Below are 16779 nucleotides of genomic sequence, written 5' to 3' on the forward strand. Positions count from 1 at the left end.
GTGCAATCGATATTAGAAAGTTGAACGTGTGTGTCTACACTAAGGACAGTAATTCGACTTTGTCAGTCCACACTACCAGGGAAAGCGTCGACATTGGAAGCTGTGCACTGTGGGCAGCTATCCCACAGTTCCCGCAGTCCCCGCTGCCCATTGGAATTCTGGGTCGAGCCCCCAATGCCTTCTGGGTAAAAAAATGTGGCGAGGGTGCTTTTGGGTAACTGTCGTCATCCGTCAGTCACTACCGCCCTCCCTCCCTCCCTGAAAGCACCGGCGGGAAATCAGTTCACGCACTTTTTGATCAGTGACAGCGCGGACGCCACAGCACTGCGATCATGGATCCCGCTGCGACCATCGCTGCAGTTGTGGCCGTTCTCAACGCCTCGCAGCTTATCATACACCTTTCCCTGAGGCAGATGCAGAGAAATCAGGCGAGGAGGCTACGGCACCGCCGTGAGGGCCTGAAGTCGGAGAGTAGCACAGAGCTGTCAGAAACCACGAGCCCCAGCGCCCAGGACATCACGGTGGCAATGGGGCATGTGGATTTTGTTGAACGGCGATTCTGGGCCCGGGAAACAAGCACGGACTGGTGGGACCGCATAGTGCTTCAGGTCTGGGATGAATCCCAGTGGCTGCGAAACTTTCGCATGCGGAAGGGGACTTTCCTGGAACTTTGTGACTTGCTGTCCCCTGCCCTGAAGCGCAAGGACACCCGCATGCGAGCAGCCCTGACTGTCCAGAAGCGAGTGGCCATAGCCCTCTGGAAGCTTGCAACGCCGGACAGCTACCGGTCAGTCGCGAACCACTTTGGCGTGGGCAAATCTACCGTGGGGGTTGTTGTCCTGCAAGTAGCCAAGGCAATCGTCAAAGTACTGCTGTCAAAGGTAGTGACCCTGGGAAACGCGCAGGCCATCATAGATGGCTTCGCCGCGATGGGATTCCCAAACTGCGGTGGGGCTATAGATGGGACTCACATCCCTATCCTGGGACCGGGCCACCAGGCCAGCCAGTACATCAACCGAAAGGGCTACTTTTCAATGGTGCTGCAAGCACTGGTGGACCATCGGGGACGGTTTACAAACATCTACGTCGGATGGCCGGGCAAGGTTCATGACGCCCGCGTGTTCAGGAACTCTGGTCTGTTTAGACGGCTGCAGGAAGGTATTTACTTCCCGGACCACAAGATAACTGTTGGGGATGTGGAGATGCCTACAGTGATCCTCGGGGACCCAGCCTACCCGCTAATGCCCTGGCTCATGAAGCCCTATACTGGCGCCCTGGACACAGAAAAAGAACTGTTCAACTACCGGCTGAGCAAGTGCAGAATGGTGGTGGAGTGTGCTTTTGGCCGTCTCAAGGGGAGATGGAGAAGCTTACTCACTCGCTGTGATCTCAGCGAAACCAATATCCCCATCGTTATTGCAGCTTGCTGTGTGCTCCACAATCTGTGTGAGAGCAAGGGGGAGACCTTTATGGCGGGGTGGGAGGTTGAGGCAAATAGCCTGGCTGCTGATTACGCCCAGCCAGACAGCCGGGCGATTAGAAGAGCCCAGCGGGACGCGCTGTGCATCCGGGAGGCTTTGAAAGCCAGTTTCAAGGCTGAGCAGGGTACCCAGTGACTTTTAAGTTTGTGGACACAGAGGCAGAACTTGCCCCCGTTTCTTTACCCAGTTGCCGTCGACTATCCTCTCCAATTACATACCCCCTTCACCCCCTTCCCAAAAAATAAAATCTGTTCTGTTTTGTTAATGGACACCATTGTCTTTATTACTGTTTTCGCGGGAATGTTTTAAACCTGGGACGCAGACTGTGGCGGGGGGCGGGTTTAGGGTTGTGATGCAAATGATGCTTCTAAACTCCCGGAATGACAGGCTCCGCGGTGGTGGACTGGTTGTTTCAACGGAGCCTGCCAGCCCTCCTGGCCGGGACTGCGTGTATGTGTCGGCTATGTGACTGTCTTGCAGGGGGAGGAAGGTTACAGATCCCCTGCTGCGCGGCTCTGTGATGCAGGGTAAGGACCGCTGCATAAGATCTGTAACTGCCCTCCCCCGCCACCAAGTCACAGAGCAACACCACCGCCCCCACCACACAAAACATGAAAACCACCTCCCAGACTGACCAGGATAACTAGTCACTGCACTGTATATGTGCCCTGCTGCTGCACCTGCCCCCTGCTAAAGGTGACTGTCCTGTCCAATGACCAAGCCCCTTCCCCCCCCTTCAGACAGACTCCCCTCCAAAAGAAGAGGATGGAAACAGAAATGAACAGAAACGTATTCTTTATTAACAACCGCACATGGAACGGGGGGGTGAAACTTGGACGGGGTCTTGTGTGAGGCGGGTAGGAAAGGACTTTTCAAATTTTGGGGAATGAGAGCCTTCTAGTGGTAGAGCAGTCCGCAGGGGTGGAGTGAAATTTTTCACGGCCCCTTCCACCCCTCCGTGTTTGGACTTTGGGTGAGGGGGGTATGGGACTTGGTGGCGGGGCAGGGCAGTTACAGAGAGACTGCAGCGGGGCTCTCTCCTCCTGCCTCCGGTCCTGCAGAACATCCACAAGGCGGCGGAGCGTGTCCGTTTGCTCCCTCATTAGTCCAAGCAGCGTTTGAGTAGCCTGCCTGTCCTCCTGTCGCCACCTCTCCTCCCGTTCAATGTTTGCCCGGTGCATTTGGGACAAGTTCTCCCTCCACTGTGTCTGCTGGGCTGCCTGTGCTCGGGAGCATCCCATTAGTTCAGCAAACATGTCTTCCCGTGTCCTCTTCTTCCTCCTCCTAATGTGCGCTAGCCTCTGGGCAGATGTGGCTGTGGGAATTGGAAAAAGGGAGTGAATTCCTGAGACAGAGCAATGTATCTGTGAACAGAGAACATAGTCTTTCTCTGTGAACAAGACCATGCAGAGCACCTATCACACGCGCACTGAGGACAAGGTCGAATTTTCGGCCCTCGCCTACAGTGCCTGCGGTCTTGCTGTGGCGAGCTGAGGAGCAGGGCTGGACACCGGACTTTGTCTAGCTGGCAAACATGGTAAGCCGTAGACTTGTGGCCGCTTAAAACTTTAAGAGTGGCACTGGCCTCCTTTCACATAGAAAGCAATGCGAGTCTCTGCTGGCAGCAATCCTGCAAGCATGAACTCTGGCCCTGTCCCACCCCCTCGCGGCTGTAAACCGCGTGGCTGTAAACCGGCGGTTGCAGTTCTGTAAAGGGACGGGCAAGCAGTCCCAATACTAACTTTCCCCTACCTAATTCACAGCAGGGAGTCATGCCAGACATCACCCTCCTGAAGGTCTCGGAGAGCCAGAAGGAGAAGATGCTCCGGGACAGCCTGCAGAAACCGGGGCCATTTGCTGCACTGCTCTGCAAGGCCATGATCCCGGAGTACCTGCTGGCGTTGTGGCAGGGAAACGTGTCCTACCACGGGGGGCCTAATAAGCTCTCCCTGCCCAGGAACCTGCTGATGAGGCTGGAAAAACACCTGCAGGAGGTGTATGAGGAGTTCTCCCCGGAGGATGTCGCCTCTATCCCCGGTTACATTGACCAGTTCTTGGCTTAGGTGCCCTTGGAGGGACAAATGACTGCAGGGTTTTGGGCACTATAATCATGAAGCGGACATTGTGCAATTTTTTGAAAATGGTTCGGACTATATATTGAGGCGCCCAAAGACAGACTAATCATGATACACTTTGCACTGATTCCCCTTTTGTTTGACTTTCCTGTTTACATGTTTTGAAGCACTTTACCCGCTGTTAATATTTTCAATCTTCCTGTTTTGTTGCAAATAAATGTTTACATGTTTTAAAGCACTTTAGCTACTGTTAATATTTTAAATATGCCAGTTATGTTGTAAATAAATGTTTAGATATTTAAAACACTTACTGCTTGATCCTTCCCCTGAATCTGTGTCTGGGGTAACGGCGGGGGACGGTTGGTAGGGGATCTCTGTCAGGGTGATGAAGAGCTCCTGGCTGTCGGGCAAATCAGCGGTGCCAGCGCTGTCGACTGCCTCGTCCTCCTCATCTCCTTCTTCATCTTCCCCGTCCGCTAACATGTCGGAGGAACCGGCCGCGGACAATATCCCATCCTCAGAGTCCACGGTCAGGGGTGGGGTAGTGGTGGCGTCCGCACCTAGGATGGAATGCAGTGCCTCGTAGAAACGGGATGTGTGGGGCTGGGATCCAGAGCGTCCGTTTGCCTCTTTGGTCTTCTGGTAGCCTTGTCTCAGCTCCTTGATTTTCACGCGGCACTGCGTTGCATCCCGGCTGTAGCCTCTCTCTGCCATGGCTTTGGAGATCTTCTCGTAGATCTTAGCATTCCTTCTTTTGGAGCGCAGCTCTGAAAGCACGGACTCATCGCCCCACACTGCGATGAGATCCAAGACTTCCCGATCCGTCCATGCTGGGGCCCTCTTTCTATTGGATTGCACGGCCATCTCTGCTGGAGAGCTCTGCATCGTTGCCACTGCTGCTGAGCTCGCCACGGTGTCCAAACAGAAACTGCGCTTCAAACTGCCCAGACAGGAAAAGGAATTCAAATTTTCCCGGGGTGTGGCTGGTCAGAGCATCCGAGCTCGGACTGCTGTCCAGAGCGTCAACAGAGTGGTGCACTGTGGGATAGCTCCCGGAGCTATTAGCGTCGATTTCCATCCACACCTAGCCTAATTCGATATGGCCATTTCGAATTTAGCGCTACTCCTCTCGTTGGGGAGGATTACAGAAATCGATTTAAAGAGAGCTCTATGTCGAACTAAATGGCTTCCTGGTGTGGACGGGTGCAGGGTTAATTCGATATAACGGCGCTAAATTCGACATAAAAGCCTAGTGTAGACCAGGCCTAACACTGTCTTCTCATTCAGCATCATTCAGTAACTCCTCCCAGAGCTAACTGAACAAAACTTCTTAGTTACACTTCCTTCAACTTCATTGACTAGATATGGACCCAGATTTCCCAATGTGACGTCTTAAAGAGGCCTGGTTTTCAGAAAGGGGTAAGCACCCACCTTGTGAAAATCAGGCCCCTGTAAGGTGTTTTAACATAAGCACCCAAAATCACTGGTCACTTTTGAAAATATTGGCTCCACTTATAAGCCTAGATTACCAAAATGTTATTTTCACTGTATCCATTTAAATGACAAAGGGTTTTAGAAGTGACCTTTAAACTGTCTGTTGTTCCTCTCTTTTATGGTTAAAACGTAACACGCTTGTTTTACCATTTGCAGTTCGAACGTGTCCAAAACTTCACATACCTGAAAATGGACGAATTAATTGTTCGTCAAGTGATATCTCATACAAGACAGTGTGTTTTGTGACCTGTGATGAGGGCTATGAACTGGAAGGAAACTCCCAACTCACCTGTCAAGGAAACTCTCAGTGGGATGGAAAGGAGCCAGCGTGTGTGGGTATGTTTTTGGTCGTTGCGTGTCTGTTCACATAGAACCATGTCTTGAGGAGGTATTGATAATGGGATTAAAAAAATGACCTCTAGATTGCTGGTTGAAATCCAGCTGTGATATCTAGAAGTCGCTCCTCTCCTGTGGCTGTTTGATAACCTGTATGAAATGAATTAGTGATCACAGTCCAGTTCCTGGTAGACAGAGCTCTCACACAGAAGAGGGCAGGGGGGAATCTCTGGGGAGACTCAATTACCCTCTCAGAGCTAGAGATGCTCCCTCCAGCTAAAGATTGAGGCATGCTGGCAGCATGGGGGAAGCTTAAGCTACTGCTGCCTCCTTTGTTGGAATTCCCAGCACAGAGGCCAAGGGTTGAAAGGGCTGAGGATGCTGAGCAGCCCTTTTACTCCTTCAGGGGAAACTTGCTGGTCCCATTTGAAGCACATTGGTGGAGCAGTGCAGGGAACCGTCCGCTGCTGGTGCCTGCTCGGGACTTGCTATGTGAATAAGTAGAGGACTTTAGACTCCAGGATTACCAGTCCAGCACTTTTCATGAGTGCTGACTTCACTGAAAAATGTTAATAATAATAATAATAATAATAATAATAATTTTTAAAACCCAGTGAAAATACAGAAATCATGAACATAGGGCCTGACTTTTCAGAAGCTGGGCTTGTTTGGTGCTCCTGAAAATTGTGGGTGCAGTTAATGTCATCAGTAAATTTTGTACCCACGTGTCCAAATGACCTACATTATGCCCATAATTATTTGTAATTCAAAAACTACGGGGACAAAAATGGGGACCCTGTGAGGGCAAGGCTGAACATTGAGCCCTCGGCGTAGATACATGCTTTAAAAACATCATGAAGATAAATTCATAAATTTTGGATTATTTACACTAAGTACATTAAGAGCCCGATCTTGCTCCCAGATCAATGGGAACATTTTATTTAACTTCAACAGAGCAGGCCTGGGCCCTGAAATGCCATTGGAGGATTATTATTGGAGGACTTACTTTACTCTGTCATTTCTTAATTTTTAGTGATTATAATTCAGTTCCATTATATATCAAAAGGCTGCCTCATGCTGTTTGATATTATTTGACTCTTTTGCATAATCAAGCAGGTTATATGAGAGTTTTTGCTGGATTTCTGAGTCACCCATGGCAAGGCTTTGTTCTTGTTGGTCCCAAAAATCCGGTGTAAGAGTTTCCTTTGATTGCCCCATTGCAAAAAGCAGTAGCTGAAAAATCTGGACTCACTCCTGCCATGGCGGCACACAAAGATAACTTGTATAAATCCCCCACGCAAGGAAAGCAGATGTGAAATTCTACTCATGGAATAATTGCAGGATCATGAAAATGCTAACCAGAGTCCTAATAGCACATTTTAAAAAATTGTTCTCCTTACTGATGTTCTAAATTATTACTCTCACTGTTAAAAATGTGCACCTCACTTCTAGTCTCAATTTGGCTAGCTGCAGCTTCCAACCATTAGATCTCATTATGCTTTTTTCTGCTAGATGAAAAAGCATGTACTATCAGTAGGGCTCCGTGTCTGTCACGGTGATCGCGGAAGTCATGGATTCCACAACCTCCGCAACTTCTGCAGGGGAGGGTGCGACAGGCCCAGGGGCCACCCAAAGCAGCTGGCTCCGGGGACAGCCACACCAACCACTGCTCCGGCGGCCCCGGTGCCTCCTCCCCAGCACCCCCACTGCGCTTCCCAGTACCCCTTCTCCCCCCCAAGATTTAATCACAGGTATTTTTAGTATAAGTCATGGACAGGTCACGGGCCGTGAATTTTTGTTTATTGCCCGTGACCTGTCTGTGACTTTTACTAAAAATACCTGTGACTAAATCGTAGCCTTAACTATTGGAAATACTTCCCAGCATAGGTGCTTGTAGGCAGTGATCAGGTCATCTGTTAACCTCTTGGTAAATTAAAAAGATTTTGCTCCTAAGTCTCTTGCTAGAAAACATGTTTTCCAAATTTCATGTCATACTTACATCACTTTTCTGAATCCTTTTACATTTTTCAACATCCTTTTTGGAAGTATGGTCACCAGAACTGGACCAAGCATTCCAGGAATGGCCTCACTAATGCTATGTTATAACAGTTATTCTGGGTTGTTAGGGCCCAATTAGTTTTACCTGCCAAATACTGTAGGTTTTTTTTCCTACAAGGGTGTGTGTGTGTGTTACGTGTATTTTTAATTCAAGCAACTTTTTATTGAAGATGTTATTGTAATGAATTGTCTTGGATTATTATGTTACATTATATTCTGTTGTCTAAAATTAAAATATTTGATAGGCATGAAAACTTTTTTCTTTTTTTCTAACTTGCAAAAACAAAAGTTAATATTTCCCCACCACTAAACTCTTTTATCTCTTTCTCTCTTGTATTCCACTGAAGAGTTGTTTATAGCCAACATCTTAGATTTAGTGTACATCAGGAAATATTAGTCTCCTCATATTATAATGCTCTGTACAATGCCCATGATTACTGCGGGATTACACAGTTTGTTGGCATTAATGCCAAGGGTACTGATGCCATCTAGTGTTGAAAGAATTAGTGTGCCCACTTTTTAAATGTGTTTTGGCCAATCTTCATCCTCAAGGTTTATGTATAAAAGGAAGAGGAGAGAGAGGTCAATTAGTGCCCTGCTGTTCAGTATTCTTTTTGTCCATTAGATCAAAATTCACCTGTTAGTTTATTAACTGTGTACTGTACTCATTTGGTTTCAATCAGCTTCATGTGATGCACTCTTTTACAGACATGGGACAGATTTTGCTTTCTCATATGCTGGATTTTCACCCTGTATTTCCATCGGCATGAGTAACTGAGATCAAATTCTGACCCATCCGGTGTTAAATTATTTTATATTTATATACATTTACAGAATCATAGATTGATGGGACCAAATTCTGCTCCTATATACACCCTTTTAAATCCAGACTTATTGGGTCAGATCCTGTGTAAATCACTGTAGCTCAGCTGAAGTCAATGGAGCCAAGACCGTTTATACCAGCTGCGGACCTGGCCCACTGAGAGCAGAGGACCTGTAGAATTGTAGGAGTCAGAGATGAAAAAGATCTATTAGGCCATCCCGACCTTTTCTCTAATAATACAGGATTGCTCCTTATATAGTCTAGTGTTTTGTCCGGTTCAGTAATATATGTCCTAAGTGCTGGGACTATCACCACTTCCTCAGAAGACTATTCCACTTTTCCTTGTATTCAGTCTAAATTTTCCCTTTCTCGATTTCTTCTCTTCACTCCTAGTTATATATCCCTTTGTACCACCCTACATAGTTCCTCTTCTCTTTGTGTTTGTGCCTGTCATTACATCATTATGTTCCTTCCCCTAAATTGTCACTTATCCAACCAGCTCATAATGTAGCTCTTTTAATTTTGATTCCCTGATCATTTTTGGTGCTGCTCTCCCTCCAATTTGTCAATAGCTGTCCCATAAAGAGGTGCCCAGAAATGAACACCATTTTTACTAATGGAAATAGTTTTAGGTTTTAAGACAATTATTCTGTCTAAAATGAATGTGTATACACTCAGGGCCTCTGCAGACTGTCAAAATGACAACAAGATATGAAGTATTATTATTAATAGTTTAAACTTTAATCTTAATTTTTCAAAAGCAAGAGTTCCAAGGGCAGGAAATGTTTATAATACTTAGATTCTTTCTTTAAAATAAGTTTTGTAGAACTGACAGCTTTTCAAGGACTTGACAAAGAAATTTTTTGTCTAGATATTAACTGTTCTGAATCTGAATCCTTTCTACACCATCAAACGTCATGTAAGGAATGAACAAGGCTCCACCATCCCTATCTGTCCTGGGAAGCTTTTTGCATATCCTCTATGTGAAGTCTCATAGGTTTTCCCTCTCTGAGTAATGTTCAACAGAGGGATTCTTTCAGTCAGCTCCTTTGACATGTTTGACCAACTACCTAATGACATGCCTGCCATGGCAAACTCTTGCTTCATACATGTCTTAACACATGTCCCAGATATTTCCATCTTCTTTTCTGGATAGCTTGGAGATGAGAAGTTGCTGAACTCTATGATGAATCTTGGTGCTATACATTCATTCCATTTAATACTTAGCATATTCCTGAGGCATTTGCTTTGGAAGGCATATTAATATTTCAAGGCACATTTATTGAAAATACATGTTTGTACAAATTCTGTATCCACCTTTTACCGTATTTGCCCAGCTCTACATGACAACAGTAAAAATTGCATTAACTGCCTGAAATAATAAATATGGCCGGTTGAAAAACAGGATAAAGTGTTGGTGAAAATGTAGTCATTTCCCTCCCTCCTTCCTCCCACCCCATTTTATTTTTGGAAATTTCAAATTTTGATTAATTTTTTCTTCACAATTTGAAAATATTTGACCTCCCCTAGTCACAAAACATTTCATAACATTAAGGTACGTTTTTGGTCCCTGCAAATCCATAGTCAACATTTGCTAAACTTGGAACTTTACGTTTACATGGAAACCAGCAAATTGTTCTGTGGTTGCCATGTATAGTTCCCTGAATTCCGGTTCATATTTTAGGTTTGAACAAAATCAGATATCCGCCTATAATAATTTGAAACTGGATGTAGGTTCACTTACAAGCCATTTCACAAACACAAGGTGATTGAGCATGTAATGAAACCTGAAATAAACAAATTTTAATGACTTTTTTGTTTTAGCAATGTTGTTGTACCTCTTAGTTCTCATTTCATGGCATTGTAGAAATGGTTCTTTGTAGTTAGTGTGCAGCAAACTGCTCATAATGACACTTCAATATCTGTATTGTGACAATGAGACAACAAAATAGGAACAGGTGAAATTAATAGATTCTTGTACAAAGCTGTGGTGTGATTCCAGCAGCAAAAAAAAAAAATAGGTAAATGGTGAATTGAAGAAAAAGGAGCAGACCTGATACAAGGGGGTGGAGCCAAACCTGATTTGTCTCATGAGGATATTGCCAATGGTTGTAATTTACTGAAAGAGAACTCCTGCAACCATAAGAACTCACCTGAATTCCAGCACCCATTTCAAATGTCCATAAAAATCTAATCTGAGTTTTACCTATTCTTGTCACAGGGGGAAGTCTCAGTAGTAAAATCAATGTTTGGCCTTCAAAGCACAATGTAACTCATTCAATACAAGGAAGATAATAAATATAACAGAATTTTCCAGGCTATCTGAAACATTTTATCCTTCATAAAGGCTGAGTGAAAAATACCTTATTAGTAGAGATCGTCAATGGGGCTGAGTTGCAGTGAATTTTAGAACAAGTTTCAGATTCCTTTTCTACATCCTATTATGGGGTTCTTAATTGCTGGTAACTTTGGATGTGTGTAGTTTCTGTGTCCGCTGACATTTGTGTGTTTACTTCCTGTAGAGGTGCATTGCCCCATCTTCCAGAAACCTGAGAGTGTGACAGTACATCCATCAAGTTGTGGACAGGAACCATCAAAATCTGGAACAGTGTGCCAGTTGAGCTGCCCCCGGGGATTCACCTTGTCTGGGGTTAGAGAAGAACTGAGATGCATTCCTTCTGGGAGATGGAGTGAAAATGTCCAAAAGGCTCTATGTAAAGGTATAGACCTGAACAATAATTTCCACTGCATGTAGATGTGGGTTCAGAGGGAAGGGGATTGCAGAGAGACAGATAAAGATGTGTTTGAACCTGAGGCAAAGCCTGATTAAAGTGATCTTCAAAATGTACTGCTTCCGCTATTGACTGACAATAGAATTTAATATTTATTAGTTCAGCAAGATTGTTCAGGTACATTTATGATGCACCTCACCATCAGTCAGCCCTCTGGAGACCATCCCAGGTGTCCTGTTTTGTTGGGGTTCATGGTACTATGTGACTTTAAGGCCTGGGAGAAAAAGTTAAATTATAAATTCAAGAATGAAGAGGAGAAAAACCTAGGCTTTAGAGATGGCCAAAGTGAAACCAAACAATATAATAACAGTAAAAATACCAATGGGATAGCATGTGTTTATATAGTTCCTTTTATCTCAAGGTTCCTTAAGTGCTATGGAAACTTATACTAATGTGCAAAATATATGAAGGTGTTTTATCCCAGTATATCAGAGCACCCTCTGGAGTGAGGCACTAGCCAGGGCCGCCCAGAGGATTCAGGGGGTCTGGGGCAAAGTGAGGAAGCTGCGGTGCTTGTACTCACCCAGCGGCGGTCCGGGTCTTTGGCGGCATTTCGGCGGCGGGGGGCCCTTCAGTCGCTCCGGGTCTTCGGCAGCACTGAAGGGCCCCCCGCTGCCGAAATGCCGCTGAAGACCTGGACCGCCTCCGGGCCAGGGCTCACGGGGCCCCTGCGGGGTCCGGGGCCTGGGGCAAATTGCCCCATTTACACACACACACACCCCGGGCGGCCCTGGCACTAGCGCTTTTTAACAGCTTACTACTCAAAACTTTAGGGCACACAGCGAAGAGTGCTGTAATTAACTGAAGCTGCACAGGAAGTGTAGATGGTAAAAATGTAATTACATTAGTATGAATTTGGCCAGGGCTCTGGCATGAACACCGAGCTCTTTCAGAAAATATTAGATTTTTTTTTTCCATACACAAATATACTTTCAGTTTGAATGCCTGGCATTTTTCTCTGTGACATTCTGCACCTGAAACAGAATGGAGGGCCTACCAGCAGAGAGGCAGGTAGACTCTTTAGAAATGTAAAGGCACATTACAAAAAACAGAGTTATAACAGTTACTTAGCACATCACTACAGAAAGTGCCACAGGATTTCTGTTGTTTAACGGCCATAAGTAGTGAGAACCTTGATATTACTACTTATCCTAAACACCACACCTCCAGCAGCATAATGATCCCTAGTGCGTTGTTTCAGTATTGACTTGGAGGGTAGAGTCCCACCTACTGAATCAGCAGCAGCCTCCATGCTCCTGGAAGTTCTTCCATGCAAATATGGACTAGGCATAACTTATAATTAGGGCTGTCAATTAATCGCATTTACCTCACACGATTAACTCAAAAAAATTAATCGCAATTTAAAAAATTAATCACGATTAATCGCAGTTTTAATCGCACTGTTAAACAATAGAATACTAATTGAAATTTCTTCAATATTTTGGATGTTTTTCTACATTTTCATATATATTGTATTCTGTGTTGTAATTGAAATCAAAGTGAATATTTTTATTACAAATATTTGCACTGTAAAAATGATAAAAGAAATAATATTTTTAAATTCATCTCATACAGGTACTGTAGTGCAACCTCTTTGTCGTGAAGGTGCAACTTACAAATGTAGATTTTTGTTGTTGTTGTTACATAACTGCACTCAAAAACAAAACAATGTAAAACTTCAGAGCCTACAAGTCCACTCAGACCTACTTCTTGTTCAGCCAATCGCTAAGACAAACAAGTTTGTTTACATTTACAGGAGATAATGCTGCCCTCTTCTTATTTACAGTATCACTAGAAAGTGAGAACAGGCGTTTAAATGGCACTTTTGTAGCTAGCATTGCAAGGTATTTACGTGCCAGATATGCTAAACATTCATATGCCCCATCATGCTTCGGCCACTATTCCAGAGGACATGCTTCCATGCTGATGACACTCATTAAAAAAAGAATGCATTAATTAAATTTGTGACTGAACTCCTTGGGGGAGAATGGTACATCCCCTGCTCTGTTTTACCCACATTCTGCCATATATTTCACGTTATACCAGTCTCGCATGATGACTCAGCACGTTATTCATGTTAAGAACACTTTCACTGCAGATTTCATAAAATGCAAAGAAGGTACCAATGTGAGATTTCTACAGACAGCTACAGCACTTGACTCAATGTTTAAGAATCTGAAGTGCCTTCCAAAATCTGAGAGGGACGAGGTGCGGAGCATGCTTTCAGAAGTCTTAAAAGAGGAACACTCTGATGCGGAAACTACAGAACCCAAATCACCAAAAAATAAAATCAACCTTCTGCTGGTAGCATCTGACTCAGATAATGAAAATGAACATGCGTCGGTCCGCTCTGCTTTGGATTGTTATCGAGCAGAACCCGTCATCAGCATGGACGCATGTCCCCTGGAATGGTGGCTGAAGCATGAAGGGACATATGAATCTTTAGCACATCTGGCACGTAAATATCTTGCAATGCCGGCTACAACAGTGCCATGAGAATGCCGGTTTTCACTTTCAGGTGACATTGCAAACAAGAAGCAGGCAGCATTATCTCCTGCAAATGTGAACAAACTTGTTTGTCTGAGCGATTGGCTGACCAAGAAGAAGGACTGAGTGGACCTGCAGGCTCAAAAATTTTACATTGTTTTATTTTTGATGCAGTTTTTTTGTACATAATTCTAGATTTGTAAGTTCAACTTTCACGATAAAGAGATTGCACTACAGTACTTGTATTAGGTGAATTGAAAAATACTATTTCTTTTGGGTTTTTTACAGTGCAAATACTTGTAATCAAAACTGTACACTTTTTATTCTGTGTTGTAATTGAAATCAATATATTTGAAAATGTAGAAAACATCCAAAAATATGTAAATAAATGGTATTCTATTATTGTTTAACAATGCAATTAAATCGCGCGATTAATTTTTGTAATTGCTTGACAGCCCTACTTATAATATCTGATGGGATCACACCACAAGGTGACAAGGCTGTTTGGATCAAGATGAAGCCGTGTGTATTGAGACCAGGCACCCAAGGTCTACTGTGATGGGCAACAGTGTAAAACCCTAAAATAAGAGATATCAGTAGTCTCTGAAAACTGAACGTCTCTAGTGAAGATGAGGGCAGTTGCAATCTGTTGAATTTTATACAAAGAAAACATGTCCCTGCTTAGTTCTCTTTGTTGTTTATATGTATTATGTAGCCAAAATACTTCACTTATCCAAAATAATCTGTTTGCTCACTGCCTATTATTAGCCTTTCTTCAGAACTTCACTTTTAACTGGAACTTGCTACAGCTGAAAGTCCATGGTCCTGGGAGTGTGAAACACAATTGGAAGTTGTTTCAAAGAGTGTGCTTGCTATGAAAAATTTCTTCAGAGGAAGGCAAAGTGGCTTGTATTTATTGTTCATGCAGTCTTCATCATGGAATTTTAATTACCGGAGTTATAGTTTGAAATGTAAATATCTCTAGCAAAGTAATAAGAGACGTCAGTTCTTTAGCTGGTTTAAGGCCTCTCGGGCATAAAGGGTTCAGAGGTGAACGTTGTTGTCGTTGCCTAGTGAGACTGGAGACCATTTATCAAAGAGCACTCCAGTAATGAAATAATCCCGCTGCAGTGTTTGGAGAGGCTCCATGCCAGGATAACAAAGTGCTTTGGGTTTTGTGAGAGTAACTGGGGACTTAACTGTTGTTGGCCGTGCAGCACAGATTGTACCCATTGCTAGTGAAACAGAAACTCTCTGAAACTGGAGGAGGCCATTTGTCACATGTGGAACCTTTGTTTAGCAGCAGAAATTAGTCAGAGCAGCCATTCAGTCAGAGCACTCTTCCCTTGGAGTCAGTTCTAGACCATGCCCCAGCATGGTGCTAGAAAGCACTGTTCTCTTGCTCTAATTAGATGTAAAGTTGAGGTCTCACACACCTGTGGACATAAAACCTCCCATGGCACTTGTTGTAAGAGGAGAGGTGTTAATCTTTTACATTAATCAAATTTTTACTTTGGTAATTACATTCTGTCTGCTTAAGTTGCCTCATGCAGTTTCAGTTAGGCATAATGTTCTTCTATGCTCCTATCCTAAAATAATGTTGTTGTGTACTGTTAATAATACTAAACAACTTTTCAAATTCTGGCCAAGAGGGTGCTGCCTTTCAGTGGTAGGTTAAGTGAGCCATCTTTCAGGGATGTTGTGAGCTTAACTAGTTAATAGACTCCATCCTTGTCACGCAGGACTCCATTGGAGTTTAGTCATTGACTTCAGTGGGAACAGGAATTTGTAGCCATTTTTATAAAGATGCGCGAGTTTTTCAGATGAAAAGTTATTATAATAAATAGTTGGAATACCAAATTATTTCTGTCCACCTCTCACTCTCATCTCCACGAGCCTATTCCCAACGTGCCTCCCTTATCTCTGGCTACCTTCTCTTTAGAGGGGACCTAATTATGGGGCATATTAATTCATACTGTGAAACATGCCAAGGTTTGGCAAACCTCAGAGAAGATTTACGCTGGTCTGAATTATTTCCCTCCAGTAGCAATCCCACCATCTCCCTCACGCATGCACACCCACTCACAAACATATGCACATCCACACGCGCACATTCTCTATAACATATCCTGGGACATTCGCTCACGGGAGACCCTGTGTAACCCCCACGCCTCCTGGGTTTGGTGCCCTGTCCCATGTAGTGGCACCGAGACCACTTAGAGAGAGATTAACGAGTCTGCTCTACAGCCTTAGCTAATGGCCATGTGGCTTTTAGCTCATGCAGTAGAGGCTCATGCACTAAGCTCCAGCGGTCCCAGGTTCGATCCCGCCCGCTGACGACCGGGGTCTGTCAGTGTTACACCTGCACTGCTCCTTCCCTTCTAATGTCTTCAGGGATGGACTGCTGACCTATTTCCTCATCCACTTTTTTTTGGTGGTTCAGATTGTGGAGGCAGCCCCTGAGCTAGTTTTCCACCCGCCTCTGCATCCATATGAAATGTCTTCCGTGGTGATGCAGGAAACCCACCCCTTGCATTCCACATCAGCAGGATGGAGAATATTCTGGTTTCAGTGCTGCCGTTTTAAGTAGTTTTCCTCATTCTTAGACTGAGACGCTCCAGAATGCTCCTCACTAATAGGGAACTCCTGAGAACTATTGGAATAAAAGGTGGAGCCTGTGGTGGGAATAGGAGATTTTTGAGTGGGGAATAGCTGGGATGAGTCACTGATTTAGTGATGAAATGGTCAGGTTTCAACAGGATTTACTGGAGTTTCACTTGTTTTTTCGGGTTCATGTGAAAGAACTCTTGATGACAATAGGCCAGATCAGGGGTCAGCAACCTTCGGCACGCAGCCCATCAGGGTAATCCAGTAGCGGGCCACGAGACATGTTGTTTACGTTTACCCCCATCCACAGGCACAGCCACCGCAGCTCCCAGTGGCTGTGGTTCGCCGTTCCCAGCCAATGGGGGCTGTAGGAAGCGGTGTGGGCCGCAGGGACCAGGGCCGGCTCTAGGCACCAGCAAATCAAGCTGGTGCTTGGGGTGGCACATTTTTAGGGGCGGCATGGCCGGCGCCAGAATGCCACCCCTAAAAATGTGCCCCGGCCGCCCTAGCTCACCTCCGCTGCTGCTGCCACGGCGCGCGAAACAGCTGATTCGCGCACCGCCTCGGCTCGGGGTCTCCCCCTCCCTCCCAGGCTCTCAAACCTGGGAGGGAGGGGGAGATCCCGA

At 44.9% G+C, this 16779-nt stretch overlaps 1 protein-coding gene across 1 annotated transcript in view; it reads left to right on the forward strand.

The window, feature by feature from the left end:
- Positions 1-16779, forward strand: part of LOC113405318 (sushi, von Willebrand factor type A, EGF and pentraxin domain-containing protein 1-like) — a 169722-nt gene that overhangs the window by 50676 nt on the left and 102267 nt on the right. Inside the window, exons 6-7 of the mRNA XM_026646401.2 lie at positions 5207-5386; positions 10790-10987. Coding sequence (XP_026502186.1) covers positions 5207-5386; positions 10790-10987 — 378 coding nt within the window. The remainder of the gene's footprint in view (positions 1-5206; positions 5387-10789; positions 10988-16779) is intronic.

This window comes from Terrapene carolina, unplaced genomic scaffold, assembly GCF_002925995.2.
Source record: "Terrapene carolina triunguis isolate 2854851 unplaced genomic scaffold, T_m_triunguis-2.0 Scaffold35022, whole genome shotgun sequence".
NCBI lineage: Eukaryota > Metazoa > Chordata > Testudines > Emydidae > Terrapene > Terrapene triunguis.